The 23,652-nt window shown below is 38.1% G+C and overlaps 1 protein-coding gene across 1 annotated transcript in view; it reads right to left on the bottom strand.

Moving 5' to 3' along the window:
• Positions 1 to 23,652, bottom strand: part of LOC150075838 (protein Obscurin-like) — a 598,361-nt gene that overhangs the window by 120,734 nt on the left and 453,975 nt on the right. Inside the window, exons 63-65 of the mRNA XM_090387723.1 lie at positions 22,348 to 22,514; positions 10,566 to 10,716; positions 2,688 to 2,881 (exon numbers count right to left, since the gene is read on the bottom strand). Of these exons, the coding sequence (XP_090243849.1) occupies positions 2,688 to 2,881; positions 10,566 to 10,716; positions 22,348 to 22,514 (512 nt within the window). The remainder of the gene's footprint in view (positions 1 to 2,687; positions 2,882 to 10,565; positions 10,717 to 22,347; positions 22,515 to 23,652) is intronic.

Genomic DNA, 23,652 nt, shown 5'->3' with positions numbered 1-23,652 from the left:
AATCAAATCTACAGATTACCTCTTTGGAAGATTAAAAAAAAAAAAAAAAAGAAAAAAAAAAAAAGATGCTAAAATTCATAAAACCATTATATATATATCAAATCTTCCTATCTTCCTAAACAAGGACAAAGGTCTATTTCAGTAATTCTGGAAGTAATTCTTCCAGAATTACTTCTTTTGCATCCAGTAAATAATTAATATGTACTGGATGCAAAAAGTAATTTTGATATCATATGCTTGGGTTCCAGGAAAGCTTTTGACACTGTTGCGCATGGAAGACTACCGTACAAATTGGAGTAGAATGGTATTAAGGGTAAGTTGCTACAATGGATAAAAGGGTGGTTGAGTGGGAGAAGGCAGAGGGTGGTAATCAATCGGTACTGCTCTTTGTGGACTAATGTTATTAGTGGAATTCCACAGGGTTCGGTGTTGGACCCACTGCTGTTTTGTATATTTATCAATGATATTGATGAAGGTATATCAGGCTTAGTATCGAAGTTTGCAGATGATACAAAGGTTGGCAGGGTTGTTAATGACAGTAATGGCAGTGTGCTACTGCAACAGGATCTAGAAAATTTGGGCAGATGGGCTGAGAAATGGCAACTGAAGTTTAACGTTGACAAATGCAAAGTACTGCACATGGGTAGAAGTGACCCCAGAGGAATGTACCAACTGTATGGTACCACACTTAGGGTGGTAGAAAACGAAAAAGACCTGGAATAATTGTACAGTCCGATATGAAGTTTTCTGAGCAATGCAGACAGTCTGCAAGAGCAGGTCATGGGGTTTGTCAATGATATACAGGAATTTTGTTAGCAGGGAAAAGGAGGTGATTATCCCTTTGTATAAGGCAATGGTCAGGCCATGCCTTGAGTACTGCATACAGGTCTGGAGGCCTAATTTTAAGAAGAATGTAGATTGGCTTGAGCATGTACAGAGAAGGGCAACAAGATTGGTGAGGGGAATGAAGGGCTCCTCTTACTAAGAGAGGCTTGAATCCTGCAAAGTGCAGTGGCTGGAGACTAGGCACCTGTGAGGTGATCTGACTGAGGTGTATAAGTCAGATCACCTCACAGGTGATCTGACTTGAATGGGTTGAGCATGCTGAATTCTGATGGGATTCTTCCACTTGCTCAGATTACGAATCTAAGGGGGCATAAATTCAAATTGAGGAAAGACAGTTGTAGAACAGATGTGCGGAAATTTGCCCTTAGCCAGCGGGTGGTTAATTACTGGAACAAACTTCCATCTGCCATTGTGGAAGTTGATAGCTTAAATAAAGTCAAGGAGGAACTGGACAAACATTTAGAGGGAATGGTTGTGTGAATTGTTTTTTGGCTGATGCTACATAAGCTCATATGCTTGCTTTCTTGCATCACATGCCTCTATTATTATTACTATTAGCATTAGCATTAGTAAAGGCCATGATGAAAGAAAGCAAGCTAATATAGCATCAGCCAAAAAAAAAACAAAAAAAGAAATCTAATTTAACCCATCCACTTGCTCCAAATATTTATCTAGTTCTACCTTGAATCTATTTAAGCTATCAACTTCTACAATGACAGATGGAAGTTTGTTCCAGCAATCAACCACACGCTGGCTAAAGACAAACTTCCACACATATATCCTACAACTGTCTTTCCTCAATTTGAATTTATGCTCTCTCAGGTGATTATTCTGAACAAGAGGAAGAATCCCATCATCAATGAGCATGCTCAAACCATTGAAGGCTTTATACACCTCAATCAGATCACCTCACAGGTGCCTAGTCTCCAGACACTTTTTATTGTTTACCCAGAATTATACATTGAATGAATCTGCTAGATAACATGGCCATTTATGTTACTATTTTGCCTTCAATCTGAACATGCAGCTTTTGGTTTCAGTGAAACATGAAATAATACATTTCTCGCCCAACATTTGCTTCTTCTACAGATATTAGGTACTCAATTTTATGTTATCTTATTTAAAAAATGGTTTTTATCTTGATTATTATTATTAATTATGTAAAATGATTTATTGTGCTGATTATTATTATTTATCTATTTATTTATTTATTCATTTATTTGATAAAACATAATTAATATGTTTGCATGCATAAGTTTGAATTCTAGAATGCTAAATGGTTTTCTAAACTGGAAAATGAAAATGACTAATATGTCATGTTTACACATTATGTTTATAATGTTTTATTATTTCAGCAACATTAATAAGTTTCATTTTGTTGAAAATTTTTTGATATATTTTATTATTTTAACTAGTATATTTTCCCATACATAAAATATGTAAAAGAACAAATTTTTAACTTTTCAAATTTTCTGTTAAAAAATAAAACATTACATTGAATAAGTATCACACTCCATAGTAAATGATCAAGAACTGGTGCTCTTAAAGCAGAATTCAAAAATATGAAAAACTTTTTCAGAAAAAATAAATAAATTTGGACACTTGTCAGATGATACATGACCATTTTTGTCATGCTCAGAGATGTGACTGCTGCTCGATTAAGTAACTCTGTAACCGCCATGTATTTTAACTGCTATTGTAATTTGATATTTTTACATCAACAATCTACATGCAACCATTGCCCTTGAAAATCTGTAGATCTAAACTGTGTACATGAATACATGTAATACATAATATATATTTATACATTAAAATTTTACTTTATAACACAATTTTCTTACCAGTAACTTTTGCTTCACTCCTTTTCTCAGATATACCATCAGACAAAACAACTGCATACTTCCCAGAATCTTTCAATATGACCTTATCAATTAAAAGAGCAACAACACCATCTGGTTCCTCCACAATAGTGAAGTGATCATCAGGTTCAATATCTCTGTAATATCTCTGTTCAATATCTTTGTAATCTTTCTGCCTATTACCAAATGATAAAATCACAGCCATTTGTATGGAAAACTATATATATATATAGTTTTATTACCTGTAATATAGCCAATATATATATATATATATTGGCTATATTACAGGTAATACATATTATTAAAAAGTGTATAATTTTTTTACATTTTGTACAGTTATTAACATTATATTATGTATGTATAAGTATAGTGCAAAAGCATCAATAATACATAGCCAAATCTGAATTAATGGCAAAACGGCATCATCTTAAGTTATATCTCATATTGTGAATACCTTCACAACGAGTTGCCATGATATTGCACTACTTCGAATAAGTAATGATTCACCTGAGGAGAAGACTAATGTTACTTATTCTCAGATGCCAGACAGCACCGTTTCAGGGCTATTTGGCCCTTCTTCGGTGGGTGGGTAGGTATCCGAGTGATGCAATGATGGCAAAACAGTTATGAAGTATGACTCCACAATATCACAATATGAGAGATGCCTGATGGTGCCCTTTCATTCTTCTACACTGTTTCTTTTCCTCTTCCCCTCCTAGTATTACTTTCCTTCTACCTTTTTGCTTTTCTAAGTCTAATAGGGACAACTGGATAGTCGAGTTATTATCCGACACAAATACAAAATAGCCCTGAAACGGTGCCATCTGGGGGGGTCTGATGGCCACTGAGTTTCCTCGAATAGGTAACAACAATCTTCTCTACTGGGAAGCATTGCCTATTCGAGGAATATATGAGCTTTGTGTGTGAGTTGAAGGAGCTGAGTTTCCTCGAATAGCTAACAACAGTCTTCTCTACTGGGGAAGTGTTGCCTATTCGAGGAATATATGAGCTTTGAGTGTGAGTTGAAGGAGCAACTGTCCCTTTCTTCCTTCTATGGCATTTCCTTCCTCTACCTCTCCTACTATCACCTTCCTACATCTTTATCTCTTTTCTAAGTCTAATAGGGATAGTATGAGGATAACCAAGAACTTTATCCCATACCATATTTCAAAACGGTGCCGTCTGGGTGGTGGTATCCATCTGAGAATAAGTAATATTAGTCTTCTCCTCAGGTGAAGCATTACTTATTCAAAGTAGTGCAATATCATGGCAACTCGTTGTGAAAGTATTCACAATATGAGATATAACTTAAAACGATGCCGTTTTGCTAACATTCTGTTAATTCAGATTTGGCTATGTATTATTGATGCTTTTGCACTATACTTATACATAGTCTAGACTTTACCATAGCTTGAGGCTTCAGCCCTAAATGCTTTATACATTATATTATGTTTATGTTTATATACCCTTTAAATTTTTATAAAGCATCTGACTAATATTAGTTTAGAATTAGTATATTTAACTATAAATAACTGGTTTATATATTGTATACTGGTGATAATATAATACACTCACTGTATTTAAATATTTATGAAGAAATGTCATTTAATATGAGCATGTGTTCAAAAATGTGAATGTAAGTTCACAGAAGTGTCTGGAAGAAAGGCCTTAAAAAGAGTTTCTTTCTGTGGAATCCCAAGCAGCTTTACTGCAATACAACTGGGGGAAATTGTGAAGATCAACCTACACAATCACCTCTCAAATACTGATAGGTGAGCAATATGAAGTTTGAATTACTGTTCATTATAATGAAATCAAGGCTACAGCAGCTAAAAAAGAGCAAACAAAAGATCCAAAGGTTTTATCCCAATATCTCTTATTGTTTTAGCAATAGAACTAAGCTTTCTAAGTTCCTCTATTTTAAGCAGTTAATGTTCATTTAATACTAGTGTATCTCCTTAGCTTGTCTACTCTTGGTTTTATTAATAGCTACAAGACCATTCTGCATGCTGTTTTGCTCTCAACAAGTATCATACTTAAATCCATTCAAATATTTTTAGGTTTAAAAATTACATCCAATTTACTTGTTTTTCTATTCACTCATCATTTATTGATCTACATCCCCTTGATAGAATATAATATATTTCTCTTTCTTTCCATGTGTATTTATTTTCTCTGGGTTACTTTTTTTCTTTTATAGCATTCTTGTTAGAGATGTAGTTGCATACCACACATTGGTATTAACAAAATTATAAATATCTATCTATTTTCTTTTTAGGGTAACTGTTAATAGCCCATGTGACTTAGGTGTTGATGATGGTACTTGATCAGGGTTGTGCATAATACTTAATAACTATATAATATCAGTGTAGATACACCATAGTTTACTCATAAATTTAAACTACATATGTTGTTTAAATTTATGGGTAAATCTATGGATAATTAGTAAAATAATTAAATTTATGGATAATTAGTAAAATAATTAAATTTATGGATAATTAGTAAAATAATTAAATTTATGGATAATTAGTAATATCTACACTGATATTATATAGTTAATTACTTAAAACATATATAATTATGACTTGTGCATTTCATCTTTAATATTTGTAAAATAATAAGAGGAGTTTACCTCAATATATTACAGCTCTGATTCATACTATCTAATTTCATCTTTAAATAATACTTAATATTAACATACTGTACAAATAAATTTTGTAATTATCTATGAAACTTTTTTTGCTAATTTCTGATTGAATATTTGAACATACTGAAATATGCTTTGCAACTGACCATTTGCCAGGATCTGTTTTAGGGCATAGTTCAGCTACTCACTAAATTCTTCTTACACAATGTGAAAATTTTATTGCCAGCAATATATATATAGACTATGTAGTCTTTTTATCACATCATGTGCAATATTGCAATTACAAGAATGCACACCTGTACTATGCTGTGAAATCTGATTTAATTCAATCTTACAGAATTATTAAGATTTTAACAATTCCACTGGATCTTCTTACCAGTCTTTACCGAGAGCTTCAAAAATAATTAAGTAAGGAATATAAATTAAAAGAACAATAAAATAAACATCTAAATCAATGGAAACAAATATAAGGCTAACAGTATTCTTGTGACTTATCCCATTGTATAATTACCAAATAATTAATTTAATAACATTCACTAAACATTTAGTCAAGATATCTGACACTAGTTAGCATTAGCATTAGTAGAAGCATATGATGCAAGAAAGCAAGCTTATGCAGCATCAGCCAAATTTATTTAGGCTATCAACCTCTACAACAAGGGATGGAAGTCTGTTCCACCAACCAACTACCCGCTGGTAAAGGCAAATTTCCGCACATCTATCTTACATCTGTCTTTCCTCAATTTGAATTTATGCCCTCTCAGGTGATTATTCTGAGCAAGAGGCAGTATCTCATCAGCATTGAGCATGCTCAAACCATTCAAGGCTTTGTACACCTCTATCAGATCACCTCGCCGGTGCCTAGTCTCCAGACACTGTAATTTGCAAAACTTAAGACTTTCTTCATAAGAGCAACCCTTCGTTCCATTCACTAACCTTGTTGCCCTTCTCTGTACTCGTTCCAGCAGCTCTACATCCTTCTTGAAATGAGGCCTCCAGACCTGTATACAGTACTCAAGGTGCGGCCTGACCATTGCCTTATACAAGGGAATAATCACCTCCCTATCCCTGCTAGAAAAATTCCTGTATATCATTGATAAGACACCATGAGCTACTCTTGCAGCCCATCTGCACTGCTCAGAGAACTTCATATCTGCCTGCACAATTACCCCAGGTCCTTTTCATTCTCTACCACTGTCAGTGTAGTACCACAGAGATGATACGTTGCTCTGGGGTTGCTGTTTCCCATATGTAGTACTTTACATTTGTCAATGTTAAACTTCATTTGCCACCTCTCAGCCCACCTGCTCAACCTTTCCAGATCCTGTTGCAGCAGCATAACGTCAGTAGCGTCCTTAACAACCCTGCCAACCTTTGTATTGTCTGCAAACTTGGACATTAAGCTTGAAATACCATCATCAATATTATTTATAAACACAGAAAACAACAATGGACCCAACACTGAACCCTGAGGGACTCCACTAATAACATTAGTCCACGATGACCAGTGTCCATTAATTACCACTCTCTGTCTTCTGCCACTCAACCATCCCTTTATCCATAGCAACAATTTGCCACCAATGCCACACTGCTCCAATTTGTGCAGCAGTCTTCCATGTGCAACAGTATCAAAAGCCTTTCTAAGATCCAAATATATAATATCAAAGTTATTCCCTGCATCCAATTCTTTTGTGACTACATCATAGTATCCAATCAAATTGGTCAGGCAAGACCTTCCCTTAACAAAACCATGCTGTGTCTGAGCTATAACTGAATTCTTGTCTAGATGATCCTGCAGTGCTTCTTTAACCAGTGCTTCCATTAATTTTCCTGGAACAGAAGTTAAATTCACAGGTCTATAATTACTTGTGTCAGCCTTTGATCCTCCTTTGTGAATTGGGGTTACATTTGCACATCTCCAGTCTGTGGGTACCTCCCCTGAGTCCAAGGAAGCTCTCATAATTATGGCTAAGGGTTTGCTTACTTCCTTTGCTGCCTCCTTTAATATAACTGGATAGATCCCATCCACCCCAGGTGCCTTTCTTGTGTTTATCTTCAACAATTTCTCCTCCACTTTACTCTCACTTATTTCAAGATCTTCTAGCTCACTGCCAGTGTTTACTTCATCTATGGCATTCCCCTTCCTGAATAAATCCCCATGTGTGAATGTAGATGCAAAATATTGATTTAGTTTGTTAGCTACCTGAGCAGGATCATCAACAGTTGAACCATCGATATCAAGTGGACCAATCTGATTCATCCTCTTCCTTCTAGAGTTTACATAAGTAAAGAACTCCTTGCTGTTTTTCTTTGCATCACTTGCCAAAGATTTCTCATAATCTGCCTTCGCCTGCCTAACCTCCTTTGTAACTTGGTTACAGATCAACTTATATCTATCATAGGCTTCTGTGTCACATGTTAATTTATATGTATCCCATGCATTCTTCTTCTCTGCCATAAGTCTCATTAGTTCATCTGACATCCCTTTAGGCCTAAACCTTGAACAATATTTCTTAGTTGGTATGTAAAGCCTAGTAGTTTCCAAGATAAGTTCTTTGAATGCTTCCCATTTTGAGTTTGCTGTTGGTAACATCATCAGTTAGTCCCACTGTATAGAATTTAAATACTGTCTCAGACCATCATAGTCGCCTTTACGAAAGCAATAACCCTTCCCTTTACCCCTGATGGTAGTTACCTCCTTGAGTAAATCCCACTTCAGCACACTGTGATCACTGCCACCTAGTGGTTCCTCTATCTGCAGATTCTTAATGCATGAAGAATCACTACTGATAATCAAATCAAGAGTGTTGCTCCCTCTAGTTGCCTCCCGAACATGCTGATTTAGAAAACAATCATCCAATAAATCCACAAAAGCCTTGCTATTGTGTGAGTGACCAACCCACAAATTCCAGTCAATATCTGGGAAATTAAAATCCCCCATTATAAGACTCTCTGATTTACTGGCCCACTCTATTTCCCTGTTCAGTTTCTTATTATACTCATCAGAGTCATTAGGCCTATAGCACACTCCTACTCTCAGTTTTGATCTCCCAATGCTTATGTCACAGTAGTTCCATTGCTTGGGACTACTATTGGTTGCTCTCTAAACCTAATATTGATATGATATTCACTTACAGTCCTATTGATTTGGATGTTTATTTCGTCATGCTTTTAAGTTACATTCATCAGTTAGCATTAGCAAGGGCACATGATGCAAGAAAGCAAGCGTATATAGCAATAATCAAAAGACACACACACACACACACACACACACACACACACACACACACACACACACACACACACACACACACACACACACACACACACACACACACACACACACACACCTTCTCATTTCATTCATCCATCTGCTCCAAAAATATTTGTCTAGTTCTGCCTTGAATCTCTTTAAGCTATCAACTTCTACAATGACAGATGGAAATTTGTTCCAGCAATCAACCACCTGCTAGCTAAAGGCAAACTTCCACACATCTATCCTACAACTGTCTTTCCTCAATTTGAATTTATGCCCTCTCAGGTGATTATTCAGAGCAAGAGGAAGAATCCCATCAGCATTGAGCATGCTCAAACCATTTAAGGTTTTATACACCTCAATCAGATCACTTCACAGGTGCCTAGTCTCCAGCCACTGTAATTTGAAAAACTTAAGCCTTTCTTCATAAGAGGAATCCTTTATTCCATTCACTAATCTTGTTGCCCTTCTCTGTACTCGCTCCAACAGCTCTACATCCTTCTTAAAATGAGGCTTCCAGACCTGTATACAGTACTCAAGGTATGGCCTAACCATTGTCTTATACAAGGGGATAATCACCTCCTTATCCCTGCTAGAAAAATTCCTGTATATCATTACAAGACACCAAGGGCTACTCTTGCAGACTGTCTGCACTGCTCAGAAAACTTCATATCTGCCTGCACAATTACCCCCAGGTCCTTTTCACTCTCTACCTCTGTCAGTGTAGTACCACGCAGTTGATACGTTACTCTGGGGTTACTGCTTCCCATGTGCGGTACTTTACATTTATCAATGTTAAACTTCAGTTACCATCTCTAAACCCATCTACTCAACTTTTCTAGATCCTGTTGCAGTAGCATAGTGTCATTAACAACCCAGTTAGTTATTTCTCACCAGATGAAGACTGGTGAGAAGATCTAGAAGAAACACTGAGATCTGATTATAATAATTCTCTAAATAAGATTAAATTAAATTGAATAAAAGAATAATATCAGATGAGAGAGAGTTACATTTTGTATTTATTTATTTTTAATTTTTTGACTCACTCTTCCTCACCCCTCAGAAAGTTCAAACACATCCTATTAAATCTTCTCTAATGTGTTCTGATAATGTTTATCAATTTCATTAATCTCTCTCTCTCTCTCTCTCTCTCTCTCTCTTCATTTATTAATGTTCTAACATTTAATCTACAAATCTTCAAATTTATAGTATTATATGAGGATTATTCAAGAAAGAATTTAGCTGGTATGCTTTAAATAAATCATTAGAAAGGAAATTTAAATCCCCGAAAACGCCAAGGGATCTTGAAAGATGTTAATGTATTTGATTACTATTGTTAACAATCAAGTCAGCTTCGCTTACCATGCACAATTTATGCCTGACCTTCTAAGGCATGTAGGAAAAAAAAACAAAAAAAAAACAATCTCTAGAAATGTTGGTCTACAGAATTAACTAATCAAGTTTTATGGAATAAACAACAAGAAATATCTATAAACAGAGAACTTTAAAAATTTATTATTTATTCTAATACTGTATTAGATGACATTACAAAATATCATTACAAATAACAGTCTTCTTATTCAAAACAAAATTATTTCCCTGACTGTCTTAAGATCAAATTTCAGAGTCACAGAGTGGGCAAAATATCATGGCACCAAAAATTCTATAGAAAATTAAGAGATGAGTGGTAGGGCAGCATATGTTTACTCCAATATGGAGACTTCAAGAATTTTTTATGGCTTTATTTCTCCAACTGAAAAATAATTAATAATGCAAAATCAGGAGGATACTTGAGGAAGATTAAAATTCACATAATTTTTTGGCAGCTGTTGTACCCCAACATGCCTGCTCAAGAGTTTAATATTCTTTAGACAAAACTGCAACAACCGATGCTCTTTAAAATGTTAAATGTATTTTTGAGGCTAAAATAAATCAATGAAATATATAAGAAACTAACCAAGTGATGGATGTTGGTTTTGGATCTTCACAAATTTTTGCTTCAAGCCGTGCAGGCTTTCCTTCAGGGAGTAAAGCTGGCATTAGTTCTTGCTCAAAGTCAGGCTTTTTCTGCCATGTTTTCCTTTTCTCTTCTTTTACTTCTGGGATTACTAAAAATGAATGAAATTATACTTCATTTCATCAATAAAATAATAATATATGCACTGAGAAATTGAACAATTTTTTTGCCATAAAATAATTCTAAAATAACATAATTCAGTCATTCCACTTTGAGTTTAATATTACTTATGGTGTCATATAACAGTCTTAAGACTCAATCAGAGCAGCTGCACATCAGCAACTTGAGAAACAAAAACCATGCGCAAACATTTGATATTGACTGAATTATAACCACCTAAATTAGTTTACTAATATATAGAGACAAGGACTACACAGAATAACAGCAACTTGAGATAGTGAGCAATAAGAGCCATAACTTCATGAGCAGAATTCTTTTACTGTCCACAAAAATAAATACAATTTCTTCTTCAGGCTATGAAATTACTTTTCATTATGGAAGTGATGATGGGAAAGTGAATTCATGTTTCCGTTATACTGAATGTTGCTTTTAGCTGATATACACTGAGTGATCACTGAATTATAACCACCTACCTAATACTGTGTTGGGATGCTGTTCTCACATTTATAACAGCTGCTATTCACCTAGGCATTGACTCTACTAGATGTCTGAAGATGCCTGTAGGGATCTGCAACCATGCTGCCTGCAAGGGCTTTCTGCAGCGACAGAATATATGATGATTGCACACCCATACGCTTCATTTCCTATTCCAAAACATCCCATAGGTGTTCAATTGGGTTGAGATCAGGTGAATTTGGAGACCAATCAAGATGGGCGATATCTGCACTGTGTTACTCTAACCACTTGTGCATAGTTCAGGCCGACGACACAGAGCATTGCCATCTTGGAAGATCCTGTTTCTGTCGGGGAGAAAATATAACATGCAGGGTGATGTGGTCTCCTAAAAGCTGCTTGCAGACCTTACCAGTGAAACATTGATCCATATGCAATGGGGAGGGGCCTAGTTCTTGCCAGCAAAACATGTTCCATATTAAGCAATCATCACCACCTGCCTGGATAGTGGGCACCACACACAATGGGTCCATGGACTCGTGTTGCTTGCACCACTCATGAAGGCATCCATTGCTATATTGTGCCAAGTAATTGGATTCATCTGACCAGCACACTCCTTTCCAGCTCTCCAGTGTCCAAATAGCATGTTCTTCACACCACCACAGCATTCACTGTCAACAATGATCAGCAGAAGAGGGTGTTTCTTGGGTTGTCTGCTGTGGAACCCCATATTAGCATTAGCATCAGCAGAGGCATATGATTCAAGAAAGCAAGCTTATACAGCATTAGCCAAAAAAAAAAAAAATTCCCATTTCACCCATCCATTCACTCCAAAGGTTTGTCCAGTTCCTCCTTGAATTTATTTAAGTTATCAACTTTCACAAGGACAGACGGAAGTTTATTCCAGCAATAAAATCCTGCTGGCTAAAGGCAAATTTCAACACATAATTCTACAGCTGTCTTTTCTCAATTTGAGTTTATGCTCCTTCAGGTTCTTAATCTGAGCAAGAGGAAGAATCCCATCAGCATTGAACCTGCTCAAACCATTCTACAGGGATGGGATACACTTAAATAGAAAGGGTGCAAGAATGTTTGCTGATGCTATCAAGGCAGTGTTAGGTGGGTCGGAAAACTGCTAGATTGGGGGATACAAGGACTAATAGATTAACAGTAGCCACTGGCAGAGGTGAAAGTGATTCTTGCACTGCTTCTATTGGAATGAGCAGCAGCCTGGAAAATAAGATGAAGGATATTTCAGAGACTGCTGGGAATCATTGGGGTACAAGTAAACACATGGGTTGTGTTAGGGTAGCTAAGAAAAAGAACAGGTGCATGTATACTTGCGTGTACACCAATTCTAGGAGTTTGGTAAATAAATTTGATGAATTTGAGGTATTGCTCGAAGCATCAAAGGTGGATATTGTTGGGATATCAGAGACGTGGTGTCACACAGATATAAGTAATGCAGAACTGGAATTTGGGCAGTACAACGTCTACAGAAAGGATAGACAGGATAGGAAGAGAGGAGGGGTTATGCTATTAGTTAAGAAACACATAAAATCCAAGGAAGTGAAGCCAGTCGACATCGCTGGACATAGCAGTGTCGAGTCAGTTTGGTGTGACATAAGCATTGGGAGATCAAAATTGAGAGTAGGAGTGTGCTATAGGCCTAATGACTCTGATGAGTATAATAAGAAACTGTACAGGGAAATAGAGTGGGCCAGTAAATCAGAGAGTCTTATAATGGGGGATTTTAATTTCCCAGATATTGACTGGAATTTGTGGGTTGGTCACTCACACACTAGCAAGGCTTTTGTGGATTTATTGGATGATTGTTTTCTAAATCAGCATGTTCGGGAGGCAACTAGAGGGAGCAACACTCTTGATTTGATTATCAGTAGTGATTCCTCATGCATTAAGAATCTGCAGATACAGGAACCACTAGGTGGCAGTGATCACAGTGTGCTGAAATGGGATTTACTCAAGGAGGTAACTACCATCAGGGGTAAAGGGAAAGGTTATTGCTTTCGTAAAGGCGACTACGATGGTCTGAGACAGTATTTAAATTCTATACAGTGGGACCAACTGATGATGTTACCAAGAGCAAACTCAAAATGGGAAGCATTCAAAGAACTTATCTTGGAAGCTACTAGGCTTTACATACCAACTAAGAAATACTGTTCAAGGTTTAGGCCTAAATGGATGTCAGATGAACTAATGAGACATATGGCAGAGAAGAAGAATGCATGGGATACATATAAATTAACGTGTGATAGAGAAGCCTATGATAGATATAAGTTGATCTGTAACCAAGTTACAAAGGAGGTTAGGCAGGCGAAGGCAGATCACGAGAAATCTTTGGCAAGGGATGCAAAGAAAAACAGCAAGGAGTTCTTTGCTTATGTAAACTCTAGGAGGAAGGGGATGAATCAGATTGGTCCACTTGATATCGATGGTTCAACTGTTGATGATCCTGCTCAGGTAGCTAACAAACTAAATCAATATTTTGCATCTACATTCACACATGAGGATTTATTCAGGAAGGGGAATGCCATAGATGAAGTAAACACTTGCAGTGAGCTGATGATCTTGTAATAAGTGAGAGTAAAGTGGAGGAGAAATTGTTGAAGATAAATACAAGAAAGGCACCTGGGGTGGATGGGATCTATCCAGTTATATTAAAGGAGGCAGCAAAGGAAGTAAGCAAACAGTTAGCCATAATTATGAGAGCTTCCTTGGACTCAGGGGAGGTACCCACAGACTGGAGATGTGCAAATGTAACCCCAATTCACAAAGGAGGATCAAAGGCTGACACAAGTAATTATAGACCTGTGAGTTTAACTTCTGTTCCAGGAAAATTAATGGAAGCACTGGTTAAAGAAGCACTGCAGGATCATCTTGACAAGAATTCAGTTATAGCTCAGACACAGCATGGTTTTGTTAAGGGAAGGTCTTGCCTGACCAATTTGATTGGATACTATGATGTAGTCACAAAAGAATTGGATGCAGGGAATAACTTTGATATTATATATTTGGATCTTAGGAAGGCTTTTGATACTGTTGCACATGGAAGTCTGCTGCACAAATTGGAGCAGTGTGGCATTGGTGGCAAATTGTTGCTATGGATAAAGGGATGATTGAGTGGCAGAAGACAGAGTGGTAATTAATGGATACTGCTCATCGTGGACTAATGTTATTAGTGGAGTCCCTCAGGGTTCAGTGTTGGGTCCATTGTTGTTTTCTGTATTTATAAATAATATTGATGATGGTATTTCAAGCTTAATGTCCAAGTTTGTAGACGATACAAAGGTTGGCAGGGTTGTTAAGGACGCTATGCTGCTGCAACAGGATCTGGAAAGGTTGAGCAGGTGGGCTGAGAGGTGGCAGATGAAGTTTAACATTGACAAATGTAAAGTACTACATATGGGAAACAGCAACCCCAGAGCAACGTATCAACTCTGTGGTACTACACTGACAGTGGTAGAGAATGAAAAGAACCTGGGGGTAATTGTGCAGGCAGATATGAAGTTCTCTGAGCAGTGCAGACAGGCTGCAAGAGTAGCTCATGGTGTCTTATCAATGATACACAGGAATTTTTCTAGCAGGGATAGGGAGGTGATTATTCCCTTGTATAAGGCAATGGTCAGGCCACACCTTGAGTACTGTATACAGGTCCGGAGGCCTCATTTCAAGAAGGATGTAGAGCTGCTGGAATGAGTACAGAGAAGGGCAACAAGGTTAGTGAACGGAACGAAGGGTTGCTCTTACGAAGAAAGGCTTAAGTTTTGCAAATTACAGTGTCTGGAGACTACGCACCGGCGAGGTGATCTGATAGAGGTGTACAAAGCCTTGAATGGTTTGAGCATGCTCAATGCTGATGGGATACTGCCTCTTGCTCAGAATAATCACCTGAGAGGGCATAAATTCAAATTGAGGAAAGACAGATGTAGGATAGATGTGCGGAAATTTGCCTTTAGCCAGCGGGTAGTTGGTTGGTGGAACAGACTTCCATCCCTTGTTGTAGAGGTTGATAGCCTAAATAAATTTAAGGCTCAGCTGGACAGGTATTTCGAATGAACGGAGGGGTGAAGTGGAAGGTTTTTTTTTTTTTTTTTTTTTTTTTGGCTGATGCTGCATAAGCTTGCTTTCTTGCATCATATGCCTCTACTAATTCTAATGCTAATTCCAGGCTTTATACACCTCAATCAGATCACCTTGCAGGTGCCTAGTCTCCAGATGCTGCAATTTGAAGAATTTAATCCTTTTTTTGGTAAGAGCGCCCACCCCCTTTATTCCCCTCATCAATCTTGCTGCCCTTCTCTGTACTCATTCTAGTAACTCTACATCCTTCCTAAAATGAGGCATGTGGCACATCATCATTTGAGATATTGTTCTTGCATTCCCCATATTGTATTGCAATGTCAACTGTTGCACAGTTACCTGCCATTGAGCTCATACAACACACTGCACCCTTTGCTTAACATCCACCTTGTGTGATCCTTTATAGTTCTGTTGGGGGGAGGTAGTTTGACTCATTCAACACCATTCCCTGTACTAACTACAGTAGGATGTGAACAACTAGGTGGTTTGACTAATCAACACCATTCCCTTACATCTTAACTACAGTGGGCTGAGAACAACTGAAAAGACATGCTGTTTCCGACATGGAAGCACCCAACACATGAGCTTCTACAATCATGCCATCTCGAATCTCTGTGATATATTTACTACTATGTCCCATAACTGCTACTTTATCACTTTGACTTGCACGAACAGATAAAACTTAGCATAGGAAGTTGTATCTGTTCTCTCTCTCTCTCTCTCTCTCTAGCATCTGTTTTCTTTTTCTCCCTAGCATCTCTAGCAGTGTAAAAAGGTTTTCAACTTTTTGTTAGCATTGAATTTGTACATTAAATTTAAACTGAATTCACATTCTGCCTCATTGTCATGGAATTTGACATGTCATGTCATGAAAGGTGATATAGTTGTACACGTTGGCACTAATGATATTAAGAGTAGGAGACCGGCGGAATTACTTAGCAAGTACAGGTCACTGTTGAAAAAAAGCCGTGAATTAGGGTTGAATTTGAAAGTGTCTGCAATTCTGCCCAGACACGATAGGAGGGAGTATATGATGAGAGCCTTGTCGATCAATTCGGCCCTGGAGGGATTGTGCAAGGCTCAAGGGGTAGACTTTTTTTCAGCCTGGACTGTACTTGTTAACAGGAGAGATTGCTTCTACAGGGATGGGATACACTTAAATAGAAAGGGTGCAAGAATTTTTGCTGATGCTGTCGAGGCAGAGTTAGGTGGGTCGGAAAACTGCTAGTTGGGGGAGATACAAGGACTAATAGATTAATAGTAGCCACTGGCAGAGGTGGAAGTGATTCTTGCACTGCTTCTATTGAAATGAGCAGAAGCCTGAAAAACAAGTTGAAGGATATTTCAGAGACTGCTGGGAGTCACTGCGGTACAAGTAAACACATGGGTTGTGTTAGGGTAGCTAAGAATAGAAACAGGTGCATGTATACCTGCGTGTACACCAATGCTAGGAGTTTGGTAAATAAATTTGATGAATTTGAGGTATTGCTCAAAACATCAAAGGCAGATATTGTTGGGATATCAGAGACGTGGTGTCACACAGATATAAGTAATGCGTAACTGGAATTTGGGGAATACAATGTGTATAGAAAGGATAGACAGGACAGGAGGGGAGGAGGGGTTATGATATTAATTAAGAAACACATAAAGTCCAAGGAAGTGAAGCCAGTCGACATCGATGGACAGGGCAGTGTCGAGTCAGTTTGGTGTGACATAAGCATAGGGAAATCAAAATTGAGAGTAGGAGTGTGCTATAGGCCTAATGACTCTGATGAGTATAATAAGATATTGTACAGGGAAATAGAGTGGGCCAGTAAATCAGAGAGTCTTATAATGGGGGATTTTAATTTCCCAGATATTGACTGGAATTTGTGGGTTGGTCACTCACCCACTAGCAAGGCTTTTGTGGATTTATTGGATGATTGTTTTCTACATCAGCATGTTCGTGAGGTAACAAGAGGGAGCAATACTCTTGATCTGATTATCAGTAGTGATTCTTCATGCATAAAGAATCTGCAGATAAATGAACCACTAGGTGGCAGTGATCACAGTGTGTTGAAGTGGGATTTACTCAAGGAGGTAACTACCATCAGAGGTAAAGGGAAGGGTTTTTGTTTTCGTAAAGGTGACTATGATGGTCTGAGACAGTATTTAAATTCTATACAGTGGGACCAACTGATGATGTTACCAACAGCAAACTCAAAATGGGAAGCATTCAAGGAACTAATCTTGGAGGCTACCAGGCTTTACATACCAACTAAGAAATATTGTTCAAGGTTTAGGCCTAAATGGTTGTCAGATGAACTAATGAAACATGTGGCAGAGAAGAAAAATGCATGGAATACATACAAATTAATGGGTGACATGGAAGCCTATGATAGATATAAGTTGGTCTATAACCAAGTCACAAAGGAGATTAGGCAGGCAAAGGCAGACTATGAAAAATCCTTGGCAAAGGATGCAAAGAAAAACAGAAAAGAGTTATTTACATATTTAAACTCAAGAAGGAAAGGGATGAATCAGATTGGTCCACTTGATATCGATCGGTCAACTGTTGAGGATCCTGCTCAGGTGGCTAACAATCTAAACGAGTATTTTGCATCTACATTCACGCATGAGGAGTTATTCAGGAAGGAGAATGATGTAGGTAAAGTAAACATTGGCAGTGAGCTGGATGATTTTGTAATAACTGAGAGGAAAGTGGAGGAGAGATTGTTGAGGATAAACATAAAAAAGGCACCTGGGGTGGATGGGATCTATCCAGTTATATTAAAGGAGGCAGCAAAGGAAGTAAGCAAACCCCTAGCCATAATTATGAGAGCTTCTTTGGACTCAGGGGAGGTACCCATAGACTGGAGATGTGCAAATGTAACCCCAATTCACAAAGGAGGATCAAAGGCTGACACAAGTAATTATAGACCTGTTAGTTTAACTTCTGTTCCAGGTAAATTAATGGAGGCACTGGTTAAAGAAGCACTGCAGGATTATCTAGACAAGAATTCAGTTATAGCTCAGACGCAGCATGGTTTTGTTAAGGGCAGGTCTTGCCTGACCAATTTGATTGGATACTATGATGTAGTCACAAAAGAACTGGATGCAGGGAATAACTTTGATATTATATATTTGGATCTTAGGAAGGCTTTTGATACTGTTGCACATGGAAGACTGCTGCACAAATTGGAGCAGTGTGGCATTGGAGGCAAATTGCTGCTATGGATAAGGGGATGGTTGAGTGGCAGAAGACAGAGAGTGGTAATCAATGGACACTGCTCAACGTGGACTAATGTTATTAGTGGAGTTCCTCAGGGTTCAGTGTTGGTTCCGTTGTTGTTTTCGGTGTTTATGAATGATATTGATGATGGGATATCAAGTTTAATGTCCAAGTTTGCAGATGATACAAAGGTTGGCAGGGTTATTAAGGACACTACTGAAGCTATGCTGGTGCAACAGGATCTAGAAAGGTTGAGCAGATGGGCTGAGAGGTGGCAAATGAAGTTTAACATTGACAAATGTAAAGTACTACATATGGGAAACAGCAACCCCAGAACAACGTATCAACTCTGTGGTACTACACTGACAGTGGTAGAGAATGAAAAGGACCTGGGGGAAATTGTGCAGGCAGATATGAAGTTCTCTGAGCAGTGCAGACGAGCTGCAAGAGTAGCTCATGGTGTCTTGTCAATGATATATAGGAATTTTTCTAGCAGGGATAAGGAGGTGATTATTCCCTTGTATAAGGCAATGGTTAGGCCAGATCTTGAGTACTGTATACAGGTCTGGAGGCCTCATTTCAAGAAGGATGTAGAGCTGCTGGAACGGGTACAGAGAAGGGCAACAAGATTAGTGAATGGAACAAAGGGTTGCTCTTACGAAGAAAGGCTTAAGTTTTGCAAATTACAGAGTCTGGAGACTAGGCACCGGCGAGGTGATCTGATAGAGGTGTATAAGGCTTTGAATGGTTTGAGCATGCTCAATGCCAATGGGATTCTTCATCTTGCTCAGAATAATCAGCTGAGAAGGCATAAATTCAAATTGAGGAAGGACAGATGTCGGGTAGATGTGCGGAAATTTGCCTTTGGCCAGCAGGTGGTTGGTTGGTGGAACCGACTTCCATCACTTGTTGTTGAAGTTGATAGCCTAAACAAATTTAAGGCTCAACTGGACAGGTATTTCGAGCGAACGGAGGGGTGAAATGGGAGTGGTGTTTTTTTTTTTTTTTTTTTTTTTTGGCTGATGCTGAATAAGCTTGCTTTCTTGCATCATATGCCTCTACTAATGCTAATGGTAATGCTAATGCTAATTTAAATAAATATATATATATATATATATATATATATATATATATATATATATGCATATGTGTATATATATATATATAGATACATATATAATATAGATGTAAAAACACCATAGTCAACTCTTAAAGGAAAAAAAACTACAATAGTAGTGTAAAGGGCATCATTTCAATTGTATCTCATATTGTGCTCATCCTTCACAAAAAGTTTCCATGTATTGCACTACCTCGAATAAGTAACACTTCACTAATAGAAAAGACTATTGTTACTTATTCTCAGTGGGCACAACCACCCAGACAGCACTGTTTCAAGGCTTGTTGGCCTTTCATCGGTGGGTGGGCAGGCACTCTGGTATTGCAGACATGACAACCCAGTTGTGAAGATAATCACAATATGAGAGATGCCGAAAGGTGTACGTGATAATACTTAAGTAAGACTAAATGCAACTAGGCATAATATTTTTAAGATTATAACTCTTAAAAACATACATATATAGATATATTCAGCACACTCAGTAAACAGCCACTTAGATGATCAGGTAACTGATGAAGGAATCAAAGCGATCTGGAAGGGCCATTGAATGGTCGTTTTAAACCATTCTGACTACAACATGAAAGCCCTATCACTTCTACAAGACACATCCATCTATGAAGCTGTGCTTGCCTCCCTTGTCAAGATTCTAGAATGATGGGAGTCTGAAGTGAACAGCCTTGTCTACAGTGGTTTTGATCGGGGAAGATCACTGAGTCTGTATGTTGGCACCTACATGACACCAGACCAAATTCCACAGTTCTATGGGCTGCCAAAGGTACACAAGGAGGGGGTACCCTTATGACCCATTGTCTCCTGTTGTGGTTCGCCGACATATAAACTATCCAATTTGTATCCAGTCTGCACTCACCCCTGGTGGGTAAGACTGCCTATACCATTTCAAACAATGGGGAATTCTTGAACTGAGTTAGCAGACTACCCGTTTCAGATGACCAGGTGATGGTCTCAATCTCAGTCCAACTAGCCATCACATGTGCAAAGGAGCGTTTAGACAATGACCAGACCCTAAGCAGCAGATCTTCTCTAACTTCCGACAATATTTGCACCACCCTTAGATTGTTGTTGTTGTTGTTGTTGTTGTTGTTGTTTGGTTTTTAGGAGCATTAGCAACTAAGGCCTGCTCCGGGGATATGCGGTGGTCATTCCCTGACCTTTCCGCATCCTCCATATTTGGTGGTCATGGACTCGAACCCAGTCTAATCAAGAAGCGTGTGCTACACACTGCTGCTCCTGCCCACCTGGCTACAGAGGTGCCGCCTTAGATTGTACCTGACTGGTGGTGCCATTATGTTTGGTGAGTCCATTTACCGGCAGGTACATGGCACAGCCATGGGTTCACCGGTTAATTCAGTCATGGCAAAAATCACCTATAGCCTTTTGCCAGTATGTGGACGATGTGTTCTTGGTCATCCCTTAGGAGTTAGGAGACCAGCTTCTATGCCACTTCAACTCTCTGTCGCCCTTCATTCAATTCACCATCGTACTGGAGTCAGGCAATGCCCTTCTTTTCTTAGACACCCTTGTCTGGCATGAGGGTTTGTGTTTAAAGACTTCAGTCTTTTGCAAGCCGATGTGTGCTGGCCAATTTACCAACTACCAGTCAGTACATGCATGCAGCTATCTTTTCGGCACAGCACATGCCCTACTAACCCATGCCTAGACCCACTCCAGTTCTGAGGATGATAGGTGCACTGAAGTTACTAAGGTTAAGGCAGATCTGGCAAAGTGCAGATACCCCACCAGTGCCCTGGATAGGTAAGACCTACAGGCCTGTGGCTGTGTTGCCAACCACAGGGCCCTGTGCAGTAATGACTCCACCACAACTGCATTTATCCCGTACTACCTGAACCCGTCACAAAAAATTTCTAGGGTCTTACAGGTTCGTGGGATAGTGTTTACAACTTCCAGGGAGAAAGTTGCGGTCTCTTGTCTCAAGAGTTGAAATGCCAGTTCCCCCTCCCCCACAACAGAGTGGATTGGTGTACTGTATTTCCTGCAGTGATTGCACTGGCTGCTATGTTGGGGAAACCCACAGAAGGCTCAGTAATCGGGTCTCTGAGCACGAGAAAGTCATCCATTTGACGGACACAGATCACTCAGCGATTGCTGAGCACTTCTGGTCTATCCAGCACAGCATCAATCCACGCCTCGACATCGAGATTATTGACCAATCCCGCAACTACCATCACCATGTCTTGTTGGAATCGCTCCACATCTCATGTTGTAGCGGTTCCTTTAACCGGAACAGAAAATGTCGCATCAACCCCATCCCTGAGGAAACCATCCTCCTAGCTGACAAATGTCAGTGGGTGCTCAGAGCATTCCCGAGTATTGCAACTACAACCACAAGCCCCCACTTCAACCAGCTAATTGTTGCAAGTACCTGTAGCACACAATTCTCACAATGCATGACCACCATGGCACGCACATGATATTCTGTATTTTTACAATAACGGTAACTGCCACTGCTACTTAAATCAAGAAGGGCACTTTCAGTCCGAAAGCTTTGTGTTTATTACCTTTGTTTTTTGTTCTAATCAGTTATTAAATGAACTTTAACCCAACCATTTATATTTTATTTTATTTTCCTGGTTTCCCAGAGATGCAACATTATCGCTCTAGCATGAATCTTGGGTACATAGGCCTTTTTTCACATATGATAAGGTATTACTAGAAATTCTAAAGATAATTTATATGCCTACCAATAACAGGAGCATCTGTTCTGTCTTTTCCCAATTCATTACTAATTATGGCTGAATATTGACCAGCATCCTCTGGGGCAACAGTGTCAAACTCTAAAATGCTACCATCAGGAGTGTCCTTCACTTTTATATGTTGACTGGACAATAGTTCTTTGTTATTTTTCAACCTAGAAGGAAAAAAGTTAGAGATCTGAAATAATTTGAAATGAAATATCTGTTCACTAAAAAAAGTAATCTTGGTTTAAGCAAACAAAAGGAACATCTTACACTGTGAAGAAGTTTTTTGGAGCTTTCTAAATGTAATTATTCGTATTCATAAAAAATTATAGTTTTATACTAGTATTAATCTCACAACTAAGGTCTCATAATTCAATGGAATGCATCATCACAGTATTCTTAAAAGGAAGAAGCAGCAAGGTGGTTTCCTGTCACTTACCCACCTGACTTTTTTCTATAAAGATATGCTATGCATATTTTTTCTATATCTCCCCCCAGTCCTTGGGGAGGGGGGGACTAGTGATTGCTTAAATCAAGAAAAAGTTGTAAATATGTTAGCAATTTCTCTGGTCAATCACAGGAATCAAATTTATATCACCCAGGAGGAAACAACACAGTCACTATACAGCCATGGAGCCATATTACCCTTCAGTTCATTAATTATAATAATTCCAGGAGGAAGGATCTCTCTCTCTCTCTCTGCATACTCAGAAAGAGTATTCCTATTTTAACTACTTCATTTCTTGTCTGAGCAACTTCAGCTCTTAAATTTATCAATTAATTAGTATCTGGCCATTCAAGGAGGAAGGATCTCTCTCTCTCTCTCTCTCTCTCTGCATACTCAGAGAGAGTATTCCTATTTTAACTACTTCATTTCTTGTCTGAGAAACTTCAACTCTTACATTTATCAATTAATTAGTATCTGGCCATGTAGTAGAAAGTCAGATTTTTGCTGACCAGGGAAAAACAAAAATAAAAATAAACTATTTATGTCTTTTCATAAGTACCAATCCAGTTGGGTTTTGAATTTCCACATGCCATTGACTTCAATTACCAATAGAGGCAACTTATTACAATGATTAAAAACTTTCTGGCTAATGGAAAATTTTGAATGTATCTATAATGAAAAATTATAATTATTAGTATTAGTATCAAAATGGCATAATAATGCAAAAAAGCAAAAAATAAACTATGTGTAGTTTATTTTTGCTCCCAAACTTGCAGAACACTTTAAAATGAAAAATAAGTTTGCTCCCAAACTTATTTTTCATCTTCAAAAAAAAAAAAAAAAAAACTCTTTAATATTAT

The sequence above is a fragment of the Mastigoproctus giganteus genome, chromosome 13 (assembly GCF_048544385.1).
Source record: "Mastigoproctus giganteus isolate SK-2022 chromosome 13, ASM4854438v1, whole genome shotgun sequence".
Taxonomy (NCBI): domain Eukaryota; kingdom Metazoa; phylum Arthropoda; class Arachnida; order Uropygi; family Thelyphonidae; genus Mastigoproctus; species Mastigoproctus giganteus.
The sequence above is the reverse complement of the archived record's forward strand: the minus strand, read 5'-3'. Positions and strand labels throughout refer to the sequence as shown.